This window comes from Ruditapes philippinarum, unplaced genomic scaffold, assembly GCF_026571515.1.
Source record: "Ruditapes philippinarum isolate M1 unplaced genomic scaffold, ASM2657151v2 ctg1701_1_1_1_1, whole genome shotgun sequence".
Classification (NCBI taxonomy): Eukaryota; Metazoa; Mollusca; class Bivalvia; order Venerida; family Veneridae; genus Ruditapes; species Ruditapes philippinarum.
Genome location: NW_026866143.1, coordinates 101,653 through 124,834, shown reverse-complemented (window position 1 = coordinate 124,834; position 23,182 = coordinate 101,653). Strand labels below are relative to the sequence as shown.

At 31.0% G+C, this 23,182-nt stretch overlaps 1 protein-coding gene across 8 annotated transcripts in view; it reads left to right on the top strand.

The window, feature by feature from the left end:
- Positions 1 to 22,817, top strand: part of LOC132731457 (uncharacterized) — a 67,608-nt gene extending 44,791 nt beyond the window's left edge. For 5 of the 8 annotated variants that reach the window (XM_060717644.1, XM_060717643.1, XM_060717647.1 and 2 more), the window contains 5 exons: positions 12,200 to 12,406; positions 14,275 to 14,401; positions 15,416 to 15,448; positions 15,918 to 16,026; positions 16,397 to 22,817. In XM_060717644.1, the coding sequence (XP_060573627.1) occupies positions 12,200 to 12,406; positions 14,275 to 14,401; positions 15,416 to 15,448; positions 15,918 to 16,026; positions 16,397 to 18,244 (2,324 nt within the window). In that variant the 3' untranslated portion in view covers positions 18,245 to 22,817. Of the gene's footprint in view, positions 1 to 8,930; positions 9,190 to 11,323; positions 11,667 to 12,199; positions 12,407 to 14,274; positions 14,402 to 15,415; positions 15,449 to 15,917; positions 16,027 to 16,396 lie in introns of those variants that run through there. The other 3 variants (XM_060717649.1, XM_060717650.1, XM_060717645.1) reach the window with 3 other exon arrangements.
- The last annotated feature ends 365 nt before the right edge of the window (positions 22,818 to 23,182 follow it).

Sequence of the window (23,182 nt, the reverse complement as noted above, 5' to 3'; positions counted from 1 at the left end):
AACTTGGGAAGTCTGGTTTGAAATCATTCAAATCATTTGAAGACATACCACCCACATTATATATTGTCCTTGCCAAAGAGAGGACTGTTTTAAAACAGGCCTTAAGATTGTTGGGAATGTGATACAAAGGTATACTATAAACATTGATATAAGTGGTGGATTTTTTCCCCCAAGGATTCCGTGACTGACTTATGATACACAAAAATGTTTTTTGCAGAAATATTGATACTGTTTTCTTATCATTAGAATGATAAATTTGTATTTAAAGGAGACCACAGTGTAGGGATAATTGTAATGGGTATAGATATTTCTAATTATCTCCCTTGATATTGTTTAAGGAAATTATTTCCCTTGTGACTTTGTGTTACACAAATTATGTCCCGTTCCAGTTTTAAAGTATATTTTATAAGAATGATATAAAATGAATAGGGATGGCAACGAGTAACCGGTTAACCGAGTACTCTATCGAACGTCCGAATATCGGTTAACAAAATTGATATTCGATTACTCGAAAAAATATATATTTTCTATTTGTTTTGCGATTTAGAAAGATTGGTATATCCAATTAGTTCAGAAATTCGGAAATGTGCATGTATCTTCATAAATACTCGTTAAATGCAATCAAAACATCCTTGCAGAGGTGCGAAAATTATATCATAAATTTAACGAGGCGATCAACAGTTTGACACGCGCGCCTGTGTCGCTTATGTCATCCAGCCTCTTATGATATTTAATTACCTTTAATTGTGTAACAGTTTGTAGCCGAAGTAACTGTTATGAAAACAACAAAGGGCCGATTGCTATCATGAATGTAAGAATAAAGGTAACTAGTATTTAGAACAGGTTAAACTTTTGTTGCCGCCGATCAGTCTAAATTTTTTCAAGAAGAAAAAAAGATATATGAACTGTAATACATGTTTAAAAATTGATATTGCATTAATTAAAACGTTGTAAAATATTATGTTGTTGATTTAATTATAATTAATTTGTCTCCCGTGCAGTCCTATTTACTATCTTCAGAGTTCTATGAATTTAAATAGAAAACGAAAGTAGCATGCGGACGGTGTTGATATTGTGTGATAAACTTTGTAGATCACTGGCAATCATCCGAGTAACCGAGTACTCGATCGGAAAAATGACCGAGTACTCGAGTATTGATTTTGGTATTCGTTGCCATCCCTAAAAATGAATATAGATGAAAGAAGCTATGTTAGTTGTGTAAGTTGCTGAAACTTTTATATTAATACATCATATTTATAATAGAAAAAATCAAACAATACTAGAGGTTTAATTATCTCCCTTGTCGATACAAAATGGTGCTGCGACATATATTGTTCTACAGGTAGAAGATACTCATAATCTTTTATGTGTATAATATATCAGTGTAAATGTAGCTGAAAATAATCCTTTATACATAATACATGGTCACTGTATGTATTAAATCCGGCTCAATCTGACCATTTGACCATATATGGGTGTGATAATTGGCCCAGTAATTATTGGCGAGGTTAATTAGATCGTTAAATCTGATATTGATCGTAGGTAAATCTGATACAGACCTGTACATACTTGGCAAATGTATAAATACAGAGTGATACTATGATACTATATAACACATATTGGCACAACCAATACAGCTCTGACCTAATATAGAATATCAAGTCTAGTGGTGTTAGTCTGCCTGTAACCTAAATCTTTCTTTAGTGACCTTTGAAAAACTGAATTGTTGGAAGTTAGCTCCCTTGAGAATATTAAACAAAGCCTTGATAATAAGATAATCCTGGCTGGTACTTCTGAATGCATTATTGTCATAAAGGTCAACTTTGTTGTTGTGAAAGGTCATACAGATTTCAGAGATTATTGTTAATAGCAATGATGTGTTGATAAGCCTAACATAATGTTCCTCTCTGTTTTTTTGGTTGGAATTTATGTCAAGATAATATGATGATTTGTCGGCTAGACATCATTACATATAGCAACAAGAAAAGCATTGATGCAAAGCATCAAAGGGCGTCCAAGCAAGAAATGCAGCAAGTGAAGATGAACTAGTACACGTATGATGACAAGATATTCTTATAAACTACCAGAAATGTATACCACTTATGAATGAGCGGACGAAAGACATTGTTCATTATGAACTTTGATTGGCATGCTAGAGATTAGAATATTACTTGTTATTTCTTTATGATCGTGGTTATTAATAGCAACGGATATACATGTATGCAATCATTTATAATCCATATGTGTAACGCATGATCAACACGTACCACACATTTGTCCCTTATTAATTTATGTACATGTTATCGCTATTAGCGAAGACCCCCTTAAGGTATCTGTTCACACTTTAAGTTAGTAAAAATATGACACTGGTTATATTACCATGTTGATCATGTTGAGCATAATTGTTTATTATACAATAATTGTAATATCTATTAATTTTAATTTAAAAAAAATACAAATTTTATGAATATTGTTTTCTTTTATTCTTTTTTGTGTTTATGTGCTATTTTAATACTGAGTTTTTACTACTCTTTTTTATTAAAATTGTAAAATAAATTTTAAGAATTCAATTGTCATATTGACCGACGATAATAAGTCAAAGCTTAACTGGAAAAAGTCAGTAAATTATGGTTTATCTTTCAATATATAATATTGTTTATTCTTAAACCATGTACATGTACATTGTATTTTTATGCCCCCGCCATGTAATGGCCGGGGCATATAGTGTTACCCTGTTCCGTCATTCCGTCCTTCCGTCATTCTGTCATTCCGTCATCATCAGTTTCCGTTCATTATCTTAAGAACGGTTGGGCACATTCAACTCAAATTTGACATATGGATATGTCATGAGAAAATACAGGTCAAGTTCGAATTTGGTCATGGTTCGATGATTTTTGGCGGAATTATGCCCCTTTTACTTTGAAAATGATATGAAATTTCAGTTTCCGTTCATTATCTCAAGAACGGTTGGACACATTCAACTCAAACTTGACATATGGATATGTTATGAGAAAATACAGGTCAAGTTCGAATTTGGTTATGGTTCGATGATTTTTGGCAGAGTTATGCCCCTTTTACTTTGAAAATAATATGAAATTTTCAGTTTCCGTTCTCCCCAACGGTACAACACAATCAACTCAAACTTGACATATGGATATGTCATGAGAAAATACAGGTCAAGTTCGAATTTGGTCATGGTTCGATGATTTTTGGCAGAGTTATGCCCCTTTCACTTTGAAAATAATATTAAATTTTCAGTTTCCGTTCATTATCTCCCTCAAGGTACAACACATTCAACTCAAACGTGACATATTGATGCGTCAAAGGAATGCGCAGGTCAAGTTCAAATTTGGTTGTGGTTCGATGATTTTTGGCAGAGTTATGCCCCTTTTACTTTGAAAATAATATGAAATTTTCAGTTTCCGTTCATTATCTCCCTCAAGGTACAACACATTCAACTCAAACGTGACATATGGATGCGTCAATGGAATGCGCAGGTCAAGTTCAAATTTGGTCATGGTTCAATGATTTTTGGCAGAGTTATGCCCCTTTCACTTTGAAAGTAATATGAAATTTTCAGTTTCCGTTTATTATCTCCCCAATGGTACAACACATTCAACTCAAATTTGACGTATGGATATGTTTTTGGAATGCCCAGGTCAAGTTCAAATTTGGTCATGGTTCAATGATTTTTGGCAGAGTTATGCCCCTTTCACTTTGAAAATAATATGAAATTTACAGTTTCTGTTCATTATCTACCTAACAGTGTTACATATTCAATTTTAATTTGACATATGGATATGTCAAAGGAATGGGCAGGTCAAGTTGGAATTTGGTCATGGTTTGATGGATTTTTGGCAGAGTTATGTCCCTTTCACTTTGAAAATAATATAGATACATCTTAGGAATAAGCAGCAGTTTAAGTTTGAATTTGGTCATGGTTCAATGATTTTAGACAAACTTATCTTTCCTGAATGTTGGAAAAATTTTGAACTTTCAGTTTCAGCACTCATTCTTTTAGCCATTATTTTGGCTACAAATATGCAATATGCTTTTTCTATAGGTTAAGACTGAATAATTTCAGTGCCTTGAACGTTGTATGGAAATGGTTTGTGTTAACATTGAAAAGTTTTAAGGGCTTTGAACTTAAAATGAAAAAAAAAAATTAATGCACCATCTGAAATTTTGGCTGCATGCGGGGGCATCCGTGGCATGATGACACATTTCTAGTTCTTTATCATTTTTTAAATTATCGATCAATTGAATAATTCATAAAATCTAATTTGTAACTTTGAATAATTCCTCGGCATCTTTACTAAACACGGATAACAAATTGAATAATTAAATAAAATGTTTCAAAGTTGATAATGTCATTTTAATACCATAAAAAAATGTACCTTTTTCTCAATTATTGTACATATCACGGATTTATATTACATATAAATCCGTGTACATATTTATTGTTTTTATCTCATATAGATAAAATGAAACATGCTATTGTTGTTTTTTTCTAATTGTAAACGATATCAAACATCTACTCCAAAACCGGGAGAGACCGGACAATATAACGTGTGGTACTATTCGCCGGTCACTAGTAAATCCTGGTCAAAATAGACCGGGAGAGACCGGCATTTACCGATAGGAGTGATAAAAAGATATATCTATAAATAGGTTTTTGGAATATTTAGGTCATCAACTGATCATTCTAGGATACATGTACAACAATAACATACCATGACATGATAACCGACTGTGTACTACAAAATGATAAATAAAAAACCCCGAAGAGCGCGATTTATTGACGGAAAAGGTTATTTCATTTGTAAATGTTTGCATTGCGAAAATTCATTGTAACATATCGCGACATTTCATTCTTATTTAATAATCAAGCACCCTCATACCGATCGGAATTTTCGGCTTTTATTATGACCGACTAAAAGGCTCGAGAAGTTGCTGTCGCCCTTTCACAAAATCTGATCTCATTCCATAAGAGCGCCGCGCTTCGGCGCGGACGCCAATGATGGTCATGTGACAAGCACCTGTTAACTGGCTGGATAAAATTTCTCATATGACAAACTCCAAAGTGCCTTGTGGAATCTAAACCCACAGCTGTGACTGTGAGGGACAGGTGATTTAGAGTCAGAGTGGGCCTGGCAGAGTGTCTTCCATGGAGGCCCCAACCACATTAGTGATATATCTAATGCTTATCATTCCTCAAAATGGGAGTGTCACTTGCAGTAAGCATTTGTAACAGTCAATGTACCAGTAAATTGACTTTAACCCTCCCCCTCCCCCTTTATATTGTTGAAATTGATTAACTGTATGGCACCTTTGTCATCAGTTAAGGTACGATTATTTTATAAACCAACTTGAGTCTTGTGAGAATGCATGGATGTTCGGGCCAAATGCCTGCCCCTGACATAGCTGTAAAGAAACAGCATTATTTTACCTTCGTTTTTCAAGTTTCATTTTTTATCGGTACAGATATGGTACTTGTGATTTATACTTGCTGTATATGAATATTTTATCAATGAAAGTGGTATAGATTTCCTTGTTATTACTTGATTCAAGATTATTGCACTACTTACAATTACAAATTTATTTTAACGAGTTCAGGTTCAATAAAAATTAAGATATGCAAATAAAACGAATTATGATATTTTTGTATGATTCAAATTATAAGCTCTATGATTTATGTATATGCATGTTTGTTTTAATGTTTGAAGTGAAAGTACCAAAAAATATTATATGATAAACGACAGTCATTAAGAACCCTTACTATTAAATCAATAATTGAAATTTAATAGCATGTAAAGTTGATTTACTTGTTTTTTTGCTTCAGAACATTTCTATGGTATTATACCCATGCTACCACTGTAGACCAAAGTCATGGTCAGAACTGTTGGCTTAATTCAGTCAGTACGTATTTGGAAATTTTTCCTAAAAATGTTAAATGGTTTTATCAAGATAGAAAGATTGACAAGTCTATTTAAGACATCTAGTATGGCAAGGGTTAATATTGTATAAACTGTTAAAATAGCCTTAAAATTGATTGACTTTTTTGTTACAATGACTGAACGAGTGTTAATACATGTCATTTCACCAAGCTGCGACTTTTGCCACCAAAAAAAAAAAATACCCAGCCATGATGGCCGATTATCCCTGCGGGTAATTCAGTAATCCCAGTATTGTATTAGTCTGTATCCAACAGAGCTACGTTTCTCCGTCAACAGTCGCAGGTGTTGCTGAATCAACTGTAATCCTAATCGGGTGATGCGATGTGCGAAGACTTAATACAGATTTAGCGAATTAACGTCAGAATTATAATTTGACATTTGAATTCTGCTTTGTATTGGCTATGAATTGTGAAACTCGGGGATCTTTGTTAGGGAGTTAATGTTTGTATTATTGATACGAATTTATGAAAATTGCTGCTGCAATTGACCGAAAATATTGTAAATAGAGTAGCTGAGACTTTTTATCACTTAACGTATTAGAATGTATAATTTTTTTTAAACAAATCTCTTTGTCCTGAATTTTCTATCTTCTTTTTATTAAAAGGGCCTATTAATCCATTTTTGAAGAAAGAATAAGTTTTTAGCTGTGTTGTTATATTGCTTAATGGACGGTAAGGCATAAGTTAAATGGAAAATTTCATCTTTGTGCTCATTTTTTGTTGCCATTAAAACTTTAATTGCGGGGGAGTTTGGTAATTGAAAGCTGAGCAATTATACCTAATGTGGGCTAATGTTTGACACTTGTCATAAAAATATTTGAATTTGTTTTGTTTTGATGGGATAAGCACAAGAATCTTAGCAGTATTTTAGACTTTAAGTCGTTTTCAAGGAGACAGTAATCTTACAAAGGAACATTCTGTACCAGTTTTCTCCACATGTAATTGCCAACTTCTCCAAACAAGTACAGGATTGTGCGTAATTTGAAACAGTGGTGGAGAATATATCTTACCATTGTAAAATTGATATTGTCTTTACTCTTATCCTTACGAACTTGAATGATTAATAAATGTATGACAATTTCTCCACAAGTAATTGCCAACTTCTCCAAACAAGTACATGATTGTGCGTAATTTGAAACAGTGGTGGAGAATGTATCTTACCATTGTAAAATTGATATCATCTTTACTCTTATCCTTACGGACTTGAATGATTAATTAATGTATGACAATTTATCCAAATTTTTAAGCGATTTTGATAAAAAAAATAATACTTTAAATTGTAAAATTGATATCATCTTTACTCTTATCCTTACGAACTTGAATGATTAATTAATGTATGACAATTTATCCAAATTTTTAAGGGATTTTAATAAAGAAAAAATACTTTAAAGCATATAGATTATCATTATCCGACGATATAGACAACAATTTATGGTATGTTCTTGTAGTTGAAATTAAAACCAAGCTATATAAGTACAGTATATATATTATTATTGAGTTCAATTAATACAGAATTTGTATGTGAAAACCAAACAGAATTCTAATTTTATTTAATGTTTTAACATTGTGTCATTGTAATTATAAATACTGAATTTCTAGACTCGCAATTGAAAGTGAAACAAAAGATCAACAAAAACAAAACAGAAATAGATCGAAATAGTCAAATAAGACAATTTGTATTCATTTCGTTAAAACTATGACAATTTTTTTTTGTTAATTTTTTTTTAACAGAAACAAGGCTAATCTGAGTTTCTCAACAGTCACATGGTCTGAATTAAAGACTGTTTGGTTCCCCAACAAAGATAATGAAATACTATTCTCCAACAGTAAGAAGCCAGTCACCAGCTGTAATAAAATTTAATATTGCAATTAATCGAATAAAACGATGGTAATAAAAACCAGGATACTGGTTTTGTTAACTGATCATTTAAGTTCATTGAATGATGATTAATTAAATTTGCGGACAAGATTAAAATATTGGGTCACGAAAAGTAAAAAATAAAAACACATGTTAATTTTTCACTTCCTTCAGATCCTAGCTTATTTTTCTTAATGGATCAAATAAAAAAAGTATTATGCTTTTAGGCCTTTTTGATAAAAGTAATTAAATTTGGCCTGTATTTTGATATTACATGACTGTATATATTTAATATGATTGATGATTTACATTCAAATTAGGAAGGTACGGTGCTTTCTATGGATTATCAAAAAAATACTGCTATAATACAAATTATACATTATTTTATATTATATGTAAATATAGAATTATATAAACATATGTGTGTACAGAAAAAATTGGTTTGTTCTATTGTGTTTCAGATGGTGGAAACAATTAATACAATATAATTAATTGATATATTACAATATGATTATATATGATGTGTGATTTAATTGACTTTTAGTGAAACTTTATCATGGTGTATTATCAATGATTATCAGTTTAAAGTATCCACTTCCTGGTGATAATTAGAGATAATTGGTTAATCATTATCCTTTATAGTTAATCTTGCTACATGTATTCTATGGACAGGCTATCAGCCCTGTACATCTAGATATAATTAACAACTTTTAAACAATTGAAACAGGATGGAAAAGTTTTCATGGCTGATTTGAGTTTGATCTTGACCTGAGAGAAATAAAGATATTTGTATTTGTATTTGAGTTGGGAGATACAATTGAAGATCATTTACTGAGAGATATAGTCTTTAATTGTTTTAATTGATTGATCAATTATTGATTTTAATTGATAATAATAATAACAGGATAATTGGGAGTTATGAATTAGCATGAATTATGGTAAAGGTGTTAATGGAATATATTTAATGAGGAGATAGGAAGTGTTTCTCATGAAGTTGATAATGAAGAGTAAGATATTAGGATATAAAATGTGGATCAGATTTTTAGATCTTTAATCATTGCAAAACATTGCTATTGATCAGATATAACAATTGATTAGTATTCTGAAAATTATCTTCTATTTTGGAGATTATAAATTTAGATGGTACTCAAAAACTGACTGTAAAATACATGTGTATTTGTAAAGGATTCATTCAATATTGGATTGTATTTATGTTAAACAACAGTGTTAAATGTAATTTTTGTGTGAAGTTTTGGTGTTTTGAATTTGAAACATAGTTTAGTTCTGGTTGTTTGATTAAAGAAAGGATCAGAAACAATGAGAAAGAAGCAGATTGGCCAGCGTGCCTTACTAGAGGAGGAGTTTTCAGTAGAGGGTAGGAAGTGTCATTAATTTAAAGTTATTGTGATAAATTATTTTTTCTTTTGTTTAATTAGTTAGCCTAGATTCTAGTTAAATATATCCTTTTATAATCCCTATAATTGTTTCCAATACCATTCTAGTGATTAAAAATCTTGATTTCCAAGAAAAAGTCTCTTCCTTGTTCCAAGCTTCCTTGTTTAATTACTGTGATTCTAAAGGGGAAGTAACTATTAAGTGATTAAAATATTTTTAGATTTGATTATAAAGGGGAGTAACTCTGTGCAACCATACAATTTGTATATTTAACCAGAAAAGGGGAGTAACTCTTGTGAATTAATTCAATTGAGGAAGGGGAGTAACTCTTGAGTGGATCAAAATATTGTAGATTTTTTATGTGTTACAGAACAACTTCAAGAGTGTTGGTTTTGTTTTTAAGTGGATTTATTGAAATTTAATGACTTTATTGAATTTAATTTGTCTTCTGAAACATTATAGGTTATTTTGTTCCGATAAGTTAACATATTGATATGGTAAGATTTAAGCATAATCACCGAAAATGTGCCTACTTTTAAAACAAACAATGATTTCTGCATAAAACTTGATTTATACCAGATTGTTCATTAGTGATTTTAACAGTCAAATATTTATTATGGATTTACAGTTTTATTTGAAGTTGATCGAAAAATCATGGATTCACTCGTATATAGCCAAGGTACAAATCCGAATGGATTTGATAAGCGGTGTTGAAAAAAATGCCCGAAACACATGTAAATTACCATTTAGTTTAATGTTATGAGAAATAAATTCCAAATATCTTAATTCTAAGCCGCCTAAGTTGCAGTATGACTTAAGTACCCTTAAATTCGTCAAATTTTCAAGGGCCATAATCAGATGCAGTTTGGTTTATTTATGTGATTTTGATAAAAAAAAGATTTAGACCCATGCTGTTCTGAATGAGTATTTAAGATTTGTTTCAGACCGATTGCAAATATTATGTAATAAAGTTAAGTACGGCAATTCTTAAAAACTATCGTTAACATTGATAATGTGAAGATGTATAAGAAGATAGTGCTTTTAACGATGTTAGAAAAGGATTTATAATGCATTTTGAATTTCATTATTTTACGTGCTTTTATTTAATCTTTAGTACGAATTAAATGCATCTACATTATTAATTTGTCTTCTTTCGCTAAGTTGTTTTTAAGCCCTGTGTCTGAGGAGGGTTTGAGGGGACTAAATCTGGAATTCTGCATTCTCTACAAGAGGGATTATCAAAAATCTCGACTTATCTTTCTATGGAAAATCCTTTATCTCTCATTCCAAGATGTAATACATTCATTATAAATACAAACTGCTCTATGATGTATGGGCTGTTCATTTCTTGCATATCAAAAAAAAATATTTAAAAAAAATGAAAATTAATTGTTTTTGTTTTTTTTATTGGAAAATCTTAGTAATAAGCACTTTCTGGTGAGTTAGTTGCATTTAAAACAGTTTCAAAGTTAAATACATTAAGTTTTGTTTTAAAAACTGTTAACATGACATTTCTTGAACAATTGGTTTTTGTCACAGAGACAAGTTAAATGTTATAGCATCAAGAGGTAATGTAGTTTTCAAGTCATCCAAATTTTACGCAATCTACAATCTGTATGTAAGCTCAGTAAATCTATCTATAAAAGCAAAATAAATCCATAAAAGCAAAGTAAATCCATCTATGAATTACTTTTTTCTTGGATAACAAATTGCGAAATAAGGCAGCGTTTGATTTGAGTCGAGATTTCCTTTTGGCGAATCGAGATATCCCGAAAAACGAATACGTAAATGCTAACGACAAATTTGCGTTAGGATTAGCAGTTCTCTAAAAAGAGTTTCTCTAATATTTACAATGCTTTATCCTTAGCGAATGTGCCGAGGGACATTAAATGTATGAAATTGGACGTATTAAGTGGGATAAGCGAGTTGAATTTTAGATTTGTTTTCTTCAAATATCATAATTAAGGATCAGCTATTGCGGTACAAGAAATCTTCCACTTTGCAAAGGATTATGGGTAAATGGAACGGATCTCCTGCAATCAAAGCAATCTGTCTTTATAAGATAACAGTAACATATTTAAGACGGTTTTTCTTTCAGTGGAAGATCAGTCTGTAGGGAGTTGTTGAGGTGACAACAACTGTGTGCTAAACTTCACTTTTCCAATACTGGACTGGTAGTGAATAGCTTCTCGAGCCTTTTTTTTCTATAGAAAAACACTATATAGGTAGTGAATAGTTCACAAATATTGAAATTTTTATAGGAAAACAAGTGTTTGTATAAACTATTGAACAAGATGGATTTTAAATTTTAGGAGAGCATTGAAATAGTGTACTATCTATTTATTTATTGAGAAAACAAATGACTATCATGTTTGTGAAAAAATAAAATTTTCTTTTATAAAAGAAAAAACAATAATTGTGAAAAAAAAATGCTGGAGTTTATTAAAGACATTCAGGGTGAGTGTTTGGTACTCTCTGTATAAATATACATCATGCTGTAACTCAATCTATTTTTAGTTGTTGATGTAGAAATGAAAATATTAATTTGAATAATGTGATACTGACTTGATAATGTTTTTATATTTTAGATTTTTCTTATGATAATTTGGCACGGAGAGGTTCCCTGCACTTGATAAGTGTTATATGCTTTTTGGCTCATGCATATTTATGTCATAGGCCAATTTTTATGATATTGTTTGAAATAGAATATAGTTATATTCTAATGTTTTCAGGGTTGAAATGAAGTTGCGATAATGATTTTGATGTTTCAAGAGCATTATGTGCAATAATTTTTATGATTAAATTTTTAGGCATATTGCTATTCTGTATATATATAAGGTAATATACAGCATTGTTTTTGGTGTTATTTTATTATGTGTATTCTTATTTTACAGAACTAAAGGTCTTGTGCAAGGAAAATTTTTTTAAGATTTTTAAATGTTTATTATTGATATATTTATATTTACGTATTTTTTAATTTTTACTTTCAGGTACTCGTTCCCTACCCATTCATTGCATTGTTGAACAGACAAATGGATCAGCATCTTTCGACAACTTGTCGGCAGAAAAATCCACGCATAGTACCGTAGAACTCGACAGCTACGCCATTTTACCAGGAACAACGCTTCTCACAGAATGTGTGCGGGCGGCACTTCTTAAACTTGGCTATAATTCCACTGAAGCTATAGGGGCCAAAGGTAAATAGAAATGAATAATCAGTGTCAAAAATATAATTACACAACTATATATAGTTTCAGTCATAAATTCTTAGCCAATAAGTTTGATTAAAAAAATTAAAGGTTGAACCAATTACTTGAAATTTTAGGCATTTTAGCTCCTTTTAAATTTTTTATAAAGATGAATTCATGTTTTTTATACAGAAAAAAACGGACTGCATACATTACTTTGCACATTCTTGACACTTGAATATGGTAAAAAAAAAAAATATTGTCATCTCCTTTATGCAGTTTTTTTTATATAATCAAGATGCTATAAAGAAAATTATATTTATTTTCCTGTTATTGATATGTCAAAACCCTTCAAATTAATATGATTTTTATGATCAGTTATTTACATATCGTAAAACAAATAAGTGGTCAGTCTTCATATCAAAGAAACTTACCAAGGCATTCCTGCACAGATTAAGCACTGATAAGAAAATTTGATTGTTTATAATCAGTATTTAATAGTTATCTTCTTCATTAAATGTCTTAAAATTGTAAGGTTACACCTACATTTTGAGAAAAATAATAATAAACAATAAATTAAAAGATTGGGAGGGGAGAACAACACATTAAAACACCAGGTCGGTTTATGTATATTCATATAACTACTGGTTTCGGGTACTATATACCCTTCTTCAAGTTATTGAAAATAATAATATAAAAAAAAAATCAAACAGGTTAAGCATTTATGAAATGTTTAAATATTTACAATAGAATGGATCAATTTGTCTATTTTTATCGGCATATTTCTTCCTCATCACTAATTTAGTAATCGCTCATTTTGTACTGATCATAGGTATTTTCTAAGGATTATTTTTTAAGGCTAGCTTTAACCCTAAACTGACATGAACCGAAAATGATAAACCTTTGCCACCAGTCTAGAGCCAGGTCACCATTTCTAAACATCCATGCGCAATCAGAAAAGTCTGTATACTTTAGGCGGAGTAATTTTAAATTTTCATCTTGATACCCATAAAATTCCGACACGGAAATGGAAGCTGGTCAAGTCCATTTAAGAAATTCAGCAGATTAAGGGCTATTTTTTACTATTTTTAATAGAACATTTTTTTTTAAAAAAAAATTGAGCCAGAGTCCTGTTGATTTAAAATTTCAGTATCTCGGTACCCTATGCAAACAAAACACAAATTAAAGTGATGTCATGCACTAAATGGAAAGCTAAAGTTTGTAAAATTTTATTGAAAAGAAATAGGCTATAATATTATATATTTAATTTTTAATAAAATTTTTGTGATCACAATCGTTAATAAACCAATACAGTATTAAATGGCTGCCTCGGGCCTTTTAAGGACTGAAATGTAATTAAATTAGAATTTGTTAATCCTTTCAGCGTAATATGACATATGATGAATTTGTGGCAAAGTCACTAAAAGGTTACCTTTTCCACGTTGAGAAATGTTTAGATTTTCTTTTTCTGATCAACAGTATTTTTAGCGCTTTGCATGCTGGGATAATTGTCATCTGTTGAAAATTACGTTTTCAGTAGTCTTAGGATTAAATAAAAATGGCTTTTTTTAAGTAAAATTACTTTGCTTGGGAGGGGCAGCTAGCAGATTGGATGTAAATGAAGGCAAATGGGCTTGAATTTAATGAAAGATAAGAGAGACCTGGAATAGAATTTTTTCTTTTGTCAAGCTACATCCTGAATATATTAATCAAGCTCATACAAGAAAAAAAGGAAAGCAGGTTATTCTTTACCATGTGGTAAAGTATTAAATTACAATAAAAAAATCCTCTACCTATCTGTTACATAACAATAAAATAATTCCCTGTTAAAGCAGGTACTAGTATGTGTTATAATTTTATTGTTTACTTTGTTTTAGGGGCAGTTCAGGTTAAGAATTGGAGACCACTGGACTTTGAGACTATCACTGACAACAAAAATGCCACCATTGATGATATGCTAGGGGAGCTAACTCAAGTTGCAACACTCAGAATAAGAATTTGCAGGTATGTAGTTGCTTCCCTTTATCTTAAATAATTTTTCTGTGGTTTTGAGGGTTGATTGCAAAACTGCAGTAACTTATATGAAATAAAGAAGTACTTACAACAGTTTTGCAATCAACCCTCAATTTGTCTTCTCTTGTTTATCTTAATTAAGACTCTGAAATCAATTTCAGAATAAAATTATATTCTTTATTTGTCTGTAATAATACCCTATATGCACACATTTCATTGAATCATTTTATTTCATGAATTAATTTGAAGCCTAAAATGATATATTTATTGGTAAGCTGACTTAATCAGAATTACTAATTACATAAACAGGATTTTTTACAAAAGATATTTTTTTGGGTAAAGAAACCCTTAAAGGAGCTCCACAGAGGTCAAAAATCCTAAAAGAATACAATTGGAAATTCTTACATAGATAAAGAGTAGTCCTTAAAATGGAAAAATTTGCAAAGGAAAATAGAAAAATGTGCCAAGAATTCAATTGAAAATCGAATTTTTTTTTGTGCAATTCTTTGCTAGATCTTGGTGAAAAGCGTTTCAACACTTTATTTTTGGGTACTCTTTTGCACTTTCTGAAAATACAGGGTGAGAGAATGGTCTGAAAAATTGCACACACGATACTGGTTTAGATCTTCATTGTATGGTACACATATCTTGGAAAAATATTTCTAGTGCCATCATGTCAAAAAAACCTCAAGTTGAGTTCCTTTAATGTCGGATTGGCAGGATTGGTTTTGGTTTGACTGTCTCAGCTTAATCAAGACTTTTTATGATAATACAATGCAAGATACCGGTAATAATGCTGCTTATTATCTCTAGGTATTCCAAATTTTGCTTTCATCATCTACCTTTGATGATGAATATTTTGGTTTTCATCATTATCATCCTTATTATCATCAACATCTATTCTGGTGGCATATGTGAATTATATAACTTTGCTTATATAAAATACAGTCTATTCATCTATTACATACACAGAATTGCTTGAAAATAGTGATAATTGTATTTCAGTTTTGTATTTTCAAGAGCAAAGGACCAACCTAGGTTTTTATTTGTTTCTCCATTTTTCCAGTTTCTGTTTTACTTTTACAAGTTTGTTTTTTTGTTTTGCACACAGTTTTGTTTTTTCAATTTTGAATGTTAAAACAAATCAAGCATTATCATACATGGAAAACTAGCGTTCTAATTTTATGTGTCTGCAACATACTGCTATGGTTGAAATAAAAACTATTGTCAGTTGTTGTTTTTTTTCTGCCAAGCTTAAGTGTGACCTCTAGTCTCAGAAAAATTATGTTTTATGCAACAATTGGTTATGAAATGGTAAAAAATTCCAATTTAGAAGGTTGGAAAAAAAAAAGAAATAGTGACGGTGGTTTGGTTTTGTAACAATTGGCTGTATTAAGTTCCTCCATAGATTCATACCCCATGTTCATCAATTCGTTATATTTTATCGCAAACTTAAAAGCAATTACCACGGCAACATTTTCTGTAATTATACCTCCGAATATTACAGCGCAACAAAAATCACGTCGGCAGAGGAAGTGAAAGAGAAATTGCTACAATTATTGTTGAATCAATCTCAAAGTCTACTCGTGAACGCTGGATGCCCCGTGCTGGACAAGGTTAGTTATTACTCAAATAGTTCTTTTGTGGTTTTTTTTTGTTTTTGTTTTTTATATATAACAAAGTGGTAAATACCAGTTTCTGAATAAAATTTTTGCTTGTATTTCTTTATACAATATATTGCATAATGTTAAATGCTATAAATGAAAAAAAAGTCTGTTATGAATATTTTTATGTACATTTTGATTAAGTTAAGTATAATTTTCTCATTATTTAAGAAAACGATGACCTTTGAAAGTTTCTTTGGATTTCTCAGACATTGATAATGTTACAGAATCAAATTTTTATAATTGATTTTATCTCACAGTTATTGTAACTTGTTGCACTAAGGATAACATTTTGCATGTTGACTTATATTGTTATTTTCAGGGAACATCACCTACAAACGGACACACATTAGCTACAATATCTCCCGAGATGAGAAGAGCATTCGACAGGTGGTACGAGGAACAATTGAAGTCGTACACTGACGGAAACAGCAGCGAGCCAGGTAATGTCAACATGACGGCAGCAGCCAAGGAACTTCTGCGTATGCAGCAGGAGAGAATCAAGGTTACAATGGCAACAAGTTACCAGGAGACAGTCAGCAGTCAGGAAAAAATTACGCGCTCTCCACCGATGAATCATATGAGCCAGATTTCTCCGCCAGTGTCGCGACCAACAGCTGCATCAACTCCTACCCACGAGGCTTTCTCCCACCCAGCTTATCAACACTACCTTCCAGGCAAAACAAGGATGAGGACATCTTTTGACCCGGAACATGAAATCCCACGACTTCAAAGATGGTTTACTGATAATCAACATCCATCTCGAGATCAGATGCTTCAGTACTTACAAGAGCTAAACTCACTTGACTCTCGTAAAGGACGACGCCCACTTGATTTGACAAACATCATTTACTGGTTCAAGAATGCAAGAGCAGCACATCGCAGAGCAACGAAAAACAGTGGTGATGACTCTTTTGAGATAGAGGAAGAAAAAGAGTCCTCATCTGCATTGTCTGATAATTACCCCTTCTTGCCTAATCGTAATGCAGTTTACATGGTGCCTTATCCACATTTTCCAAATTTAGACTTACACTCACACATGGGACTTCTCAGTGCACAAAATAAAATTAATGGTCAACTTGATGATCGTGAACCTTGTGACCTTTCTATGAATTCAAGGTCAAAGACGCCATTAGATGAAAATCAGGTAAAAACGAACAAATCAGACATGGAGATAAGTAAAAGACAATCACCGATCGAGCATGAGAAACTTGGTAGCGTCAATGTCAAAGTAGAGAAAGAAGAGCCACAGGTATCTCCGTCAAGGTCAGATGAAGGTTTCTCAGAAATGGTAGAGAGGTCAATGCCTAAAAGTCAGACGCCAGAGATTGATAATATACATGTGCCTGAAAGCAAGAGTGACGATAAAGAAGAGGTGAATGAACACGACGATATGCCAAAAGATCTTACAGTAGAAAAGTCAAAAGAAGTAGAAAAAATATGTAAGGAAATTGTTGATCAGCCATCTGATTTGTCAAAGAACGATATGGATGACATATCAGTGATTAAAACAGTAGAAAAGCCTGATCAATATTCATCTGATGATAGACCTAAAGATTTGTCCAATGGAAAGCGACGTTATGAAAGCGACGATGATGATATTGAATCTGATTATGATGACGACGACCGCTCCGTGGACGGATCAGTTTCTAGTCACGATGATAAAATGTCAAATCTTCGAGATTCTTACCTCACTTCTGCTAGGGGGTTAAACTTCAGCGCTGTTACGAGTAGTCCGTCCGGCCAACCTCTTCACATCCCCCAGTTCCCACATCCACTTGCTATGCATTACTTCCCTTTGAATACTCACTTCTACTCTCAGCAAGCCAATCAAATGAAATTTCATAATCAGCACTCATCGCAGCAGACTTCGCCCAAATCTTCACCAGGTCAAGGTCAGGAAAACAACAACTCTCATAGGAAAAGACGGACAAGGGTTTTCATCGACCCATTATCGGAAATACCGAAATTAGAGAAATGGTTTTTAGACGACACCCACCCTTCATCATATATGATAGACAAATATTGCGAAGAACTAAATAGTTCCGAATATAGACAGAAGTTTCCAAAATTGGAGCCCAAAAATGTACAATTGTGGTTCAAAAATCATCGTGCTAAAGTTAAACGTATGAGAATCGGGGGCTTTGGTGATCATCAGATTTTCTCATGAGATTATGGTGTTTTACACATTTTTATAGATATGATATGTTTTAATTGAGATTCTATGTTTAAATTTTTAACATTTGTGCTTTATGTTGAGAGGAGATATGGTCATTTTACTGAAACAATTTTAAGTATATTAATCAAAATTATAAGATTTATTGTAATATAACTTTGGTATTTTTTATCAAATTGTTGCAGATTTATGAGTAAGTGAGACATAATTATTTTCATTTTACTGGGTTATGGCAATATTCTGTTCCTTTCATGGCAATCTTTTGTGTTTCAAATTTTAAATTATTTTCTATGTTAATTATTCTCCTGTTGGAAGAATTTTTATACACCCTTTTGTACCCTCTAAATTGTTCTGTAAAAGAAGGTTCAGTCTTGAAATGAAGGGAGTGGGGCAAAATGGTTCTGTCTCGGGGTTATTTTTAATTTCTGTCTCAAGATTCAGATTTTGTTGTAAAACTGCAATAAGAGATTCATTATTGGTTCAGTTTGTTTTGTGTATTTATTTGAGATTGTATGGTTAAAGAGATTGTTCACTTTATGCAGATGAAAATTTTATTCAGAAACCAGTCTGTTGGTAGAATGATTTAATTGGTTTATTTCAAATTTTTATTTGAAATTGACCAATGGCATCATTGCATTTTTAGACTGGTCTTGTGACTTATTTATCTTTAAAGTTGTATCAGGAAATTAAGTTACTATGCAAAAAAACTTCAGAATTCTATAATTTAAAGTTGAAAATGATTACTTTGTATGCAAACAACACTTTGACTTCATTAATTTGTGTGTATAAAAAAATACAACTCAAACATTTTTTTTTCTGGATATTTTTTAAAATCATTGTACATGTAGTTATACTAGTGGACAAGAAGATGAATTATAAGTATTCCCCAATTTATTTTGACAAGGTTCTACGCAAGCTGAATATATTGTACATGTAATTGGCGATTTATACAAATGGCTGGGGTTTTGCATATTTTTGCTTTTCAGTGTCTCTGTTTTGAATCCTCGTGTTACATAGTTTTATCATTGTGATTAATTTCAAAATTATATATCATTTCCTATTTTCATCACCCCATATGATTTTGTTTATGTACAAAGTTGACGTTATGTGTAATGGTAATTTATTTATGTCATTGAGTTGTGTATAGAGATGTTTATTTATAGAATCGTGTCAATTATAAAAATGATAATAATATTTGGTTTACAGAAGTTTTCATAATAAAGTTGAATTTGATAAAGAAAAAAAAAATTGTAATATATTTTTTTTTTTACTATATATGCCTGGTTACATTATCCTAAAATATTAAATTGGCAAATTTTGCAATGACTGTCTCATTTTAACTCTTGTATGGTTTCTGACATGCACAAAATATCTTACAGACAAAAGGAGTTAGTGACCTTACCAAATTCCCAATAAAATGAGTGTAACAAATTATGCTGGAAACTATATTTCATATAAAGAAATGACACGGAGCAAAATCAAGTGTGTGTTTGTGAAATAAATGGTAAAGTTCGGAAGAAATATTCTGGCTAACCATGGTTTTAAATGGAATTGGTAAAAAAACATGATAAAGAAAGTTCAATAAGGTCCATATTTCCATCATCACAGTTTAAGAAACCATTGTTTTCTTTAATGGAAACACTGTTAGCTCAAACCTTATATTCCTTTGGGGGAGTTAAAGGGGGATAAAATCCCCCAAGTAAAACGAAAACTCTACATTCCAGATTAAAAAACACTTTAGATAGATTATTTTCGAATCTCAAAGATTTATGTTCTTACGTACTCTCAATTATTATTTGACTAAAGTACCTGTAACCTGGTACTGGATCTTTTTAAAAACTCAACATATTTATATTTTTGTTTCGTTTTATTTTCCGTTGTATGTTTTTTTTTGTTGTTATTAAGGATTGTTTCTTTTAAGTATTAATGATACATGTACAAAATTGGTGTGTAAAAGTTGCTATGGTAACATTGAGGAGCGCGCATAAATTTTGTTACATTTCATTTGTTTCATATTTCATTGTTTACTGTAAAAAATTAAAGACTTCATTTCATTTTGGTTGAACCGTCATTATTGATATAATGAAAAATTGGGGGTAGAGGAAGAACATCCAATTATCCATTTTAAGTAAGTATATGAAGATGGGAATGTATAAAAAAAGTTACATGATCTAATATTTGGGTAATTTACTTTAATCCCGTCCGAAGTTATTATAATTAACTTGTCCAGCTTTGAATTTTGAACTGTCCAATTTTAGTTAGAGGGATTTCAAGTACAAAGAAAGGTAAAATGGAGCTGAATAGAGAAAGAATTCAGGAAAGTGTCTGAAATCCTGGCTGTATACTGGTTGCATAGACACATCCATATCGCAATGAAACACTTGTCCCCATTAGATGTACATTAGTATTATAATGGAAATTCATATGTAATACAACATATAAATGATGAACAGATTTGTTTATGTACCTAAATCATTTGTTATAAAGTATGTTTTTTGTTTGTTTAAAAAACGATTCCTTTACCAACACAAATTATCACAACATGTTTTCATTTATGCGACCTTTAATTTTTACACGATCAGGGTCCCAAACTTGCTACCATAGCAACTAGACAAGGTCGGAAGACCATGCTTATTACGTTATTTGAAAAAGTGTGAAATAAGGGTGCTAACTTTTTTTTGTATTCAATACGAATGTGAAATATTTGTATGATTCTAAACAATTGATTGACATTCATCATTTATGTACAAGTGTATAATGGCATTTATTGTGTATATTTGAAAGATGGTTACTGTTTTTTTGTTTACAAGAGTTCAAACGAAATTATTGTATACATTATTCTTTAAAAGTAGAATACTGGTATTATATTTTTATATTTAAATATATATATACATGTATATATAAAAAAGAGTAAAAATTTTGGAGTAATGGAAATAATCCTATATAACAAATCCTGATGAACATGCATGTGAGTTGTGATATTGGTATATATTATACAAGAATATCATCACAGCGGAAAACACCTCTGTCATATGACCAAAAAATGTAGGCAAAATTAAGAAAATGTTAAGGTAACTTACAAAATAATTGGTTAGAGCTGCTTTATGTTTATCAATATTTACCAGCCTTTTTTTTTAAAAAGAAAAAAAATGATTATGATAAGACCTTGAGATATTTAAATAAGCCTTTTATGTTTAATAAAACATATTTTATTGAGAAATCAGGTATTTTTTAAGGAACAGAATAAAGTGTTTATAAGAATTCAGTTTTTGAAGAATAAGGTGTTCAATAAAAGAGGTTATATAATTATTATTTATGACTAATAAAGTTGGACCTATGTTATCTAACTTTATGCTATATGCTAAAATAACTACACATTTATGTATGCAACTTGATGCTATTTACAACATTAACTACACAAACAAAAAGGTGTGTTCATCAAAAAATATCGGTGCAAATCTGTTCGTGGGTGGCTGGAGGCGGGGATTATTAAAAGTAATGTAATTATGGGCTTACAATTGAATTATTTGTTTTCATTCGATCATTAAACCATTTTGTGAATTCAGGTAATAAAATCAAACGCCATGTAATACCTATGAATTGAAGAATTAACTATTAAGACATTATATCAAAATGCAGTATAAGAATTTTTTATAGCTATGAAATTTACAGCAGCTAGTGATGATTAAAACATTATCTGCATACCAGAAAAAAAACAAAACAATCGGTATCACTGATACGGAAAAAAAAATCATTTATTGCAAAGAAATTTGTATTGTAATAGCCAGTAAAGCAGGTAATTACCGATACTTTCTGTTTAGTATTGTTGTTACTACACAGTTGTTACATATTTCCAACGTTTGAGCATAAAATTGTGTTGTAATTTTTTTTGTCATTTTGACGCAAAATTTTCATATATTTTGTTCATGAAACTTATGTTTTCATATTATTTTTTTTATATGTCAAATTTGAAGGCTAGTCAAATTTATTTCTTTTTATTTATGTATACCTTTGTACATTTCAGTATAAATGTGTACATTTATGTATAACTATGTACATTGTTGTTTGCAGACATGACAAATAGATATAAAAATGTACACTTTTTGTCTCAATATACATGTATAATGTAATTCTTTTTGTTTCTTTCTCTTTATTTATTAAGAGTCACAAAGTAAGTTCAGTGCAACCTGTTAAGAATGTATGTGTTCAATGATTGTCATTGGTCTGATTAATATCTTCTCAGCCAATCAAATGCTGGGATACACAGACTGGCTTTATTTGGCCAATGAAAATGAAGTTTACAATTTAATGAGACTGGTTCCCTTTTGTTTTGTTTCAATGATATAGGATAAATACTAGAGGCCAGGTAAAAGCAGGAGTGATAGTGATATTAAGAATGGTTGACTGTACAGAATTTTTTTATTTTGTAAAGTGAATAAAATTCGTTGTTAGTTTTGAACATTAAGTAAAAAAAAAACATTAGTTATTGTGTTCAACATATACATCGTATTGTGGATAGAACATCATAAATGAAAAAGTAAATAAAATGCATGCAAAATGTTGAAAACATTGTTTGTTTTTTTATTCACCCTCAGTGACACAGATTCTCCACCCACTTGTTGCTAAACATAGGCAACTAGCATCCTAAAAACAAATTGAATATGTTATTAGCTGTCTAGAGCACGTGTGTTCAAGATGGGCTTTTACTATCACTCGCTGTCCGGCATCCATCCGTCTGTCCACACTTCTTTGGACAACATTGAGGTCAATAATTTCAAAACATTCTATGAATCTTTAAAAGTTGTTCAAAAAATTCAATTCATGCAGAAAATCTTAAAAATCATCTTCTCTGAAACTATAAATGCTAGTGCTAAGATATTTGGCATGAAGCATCATGTAGTGAACCTCTACCAAGCTTGTGTAAACAACAGC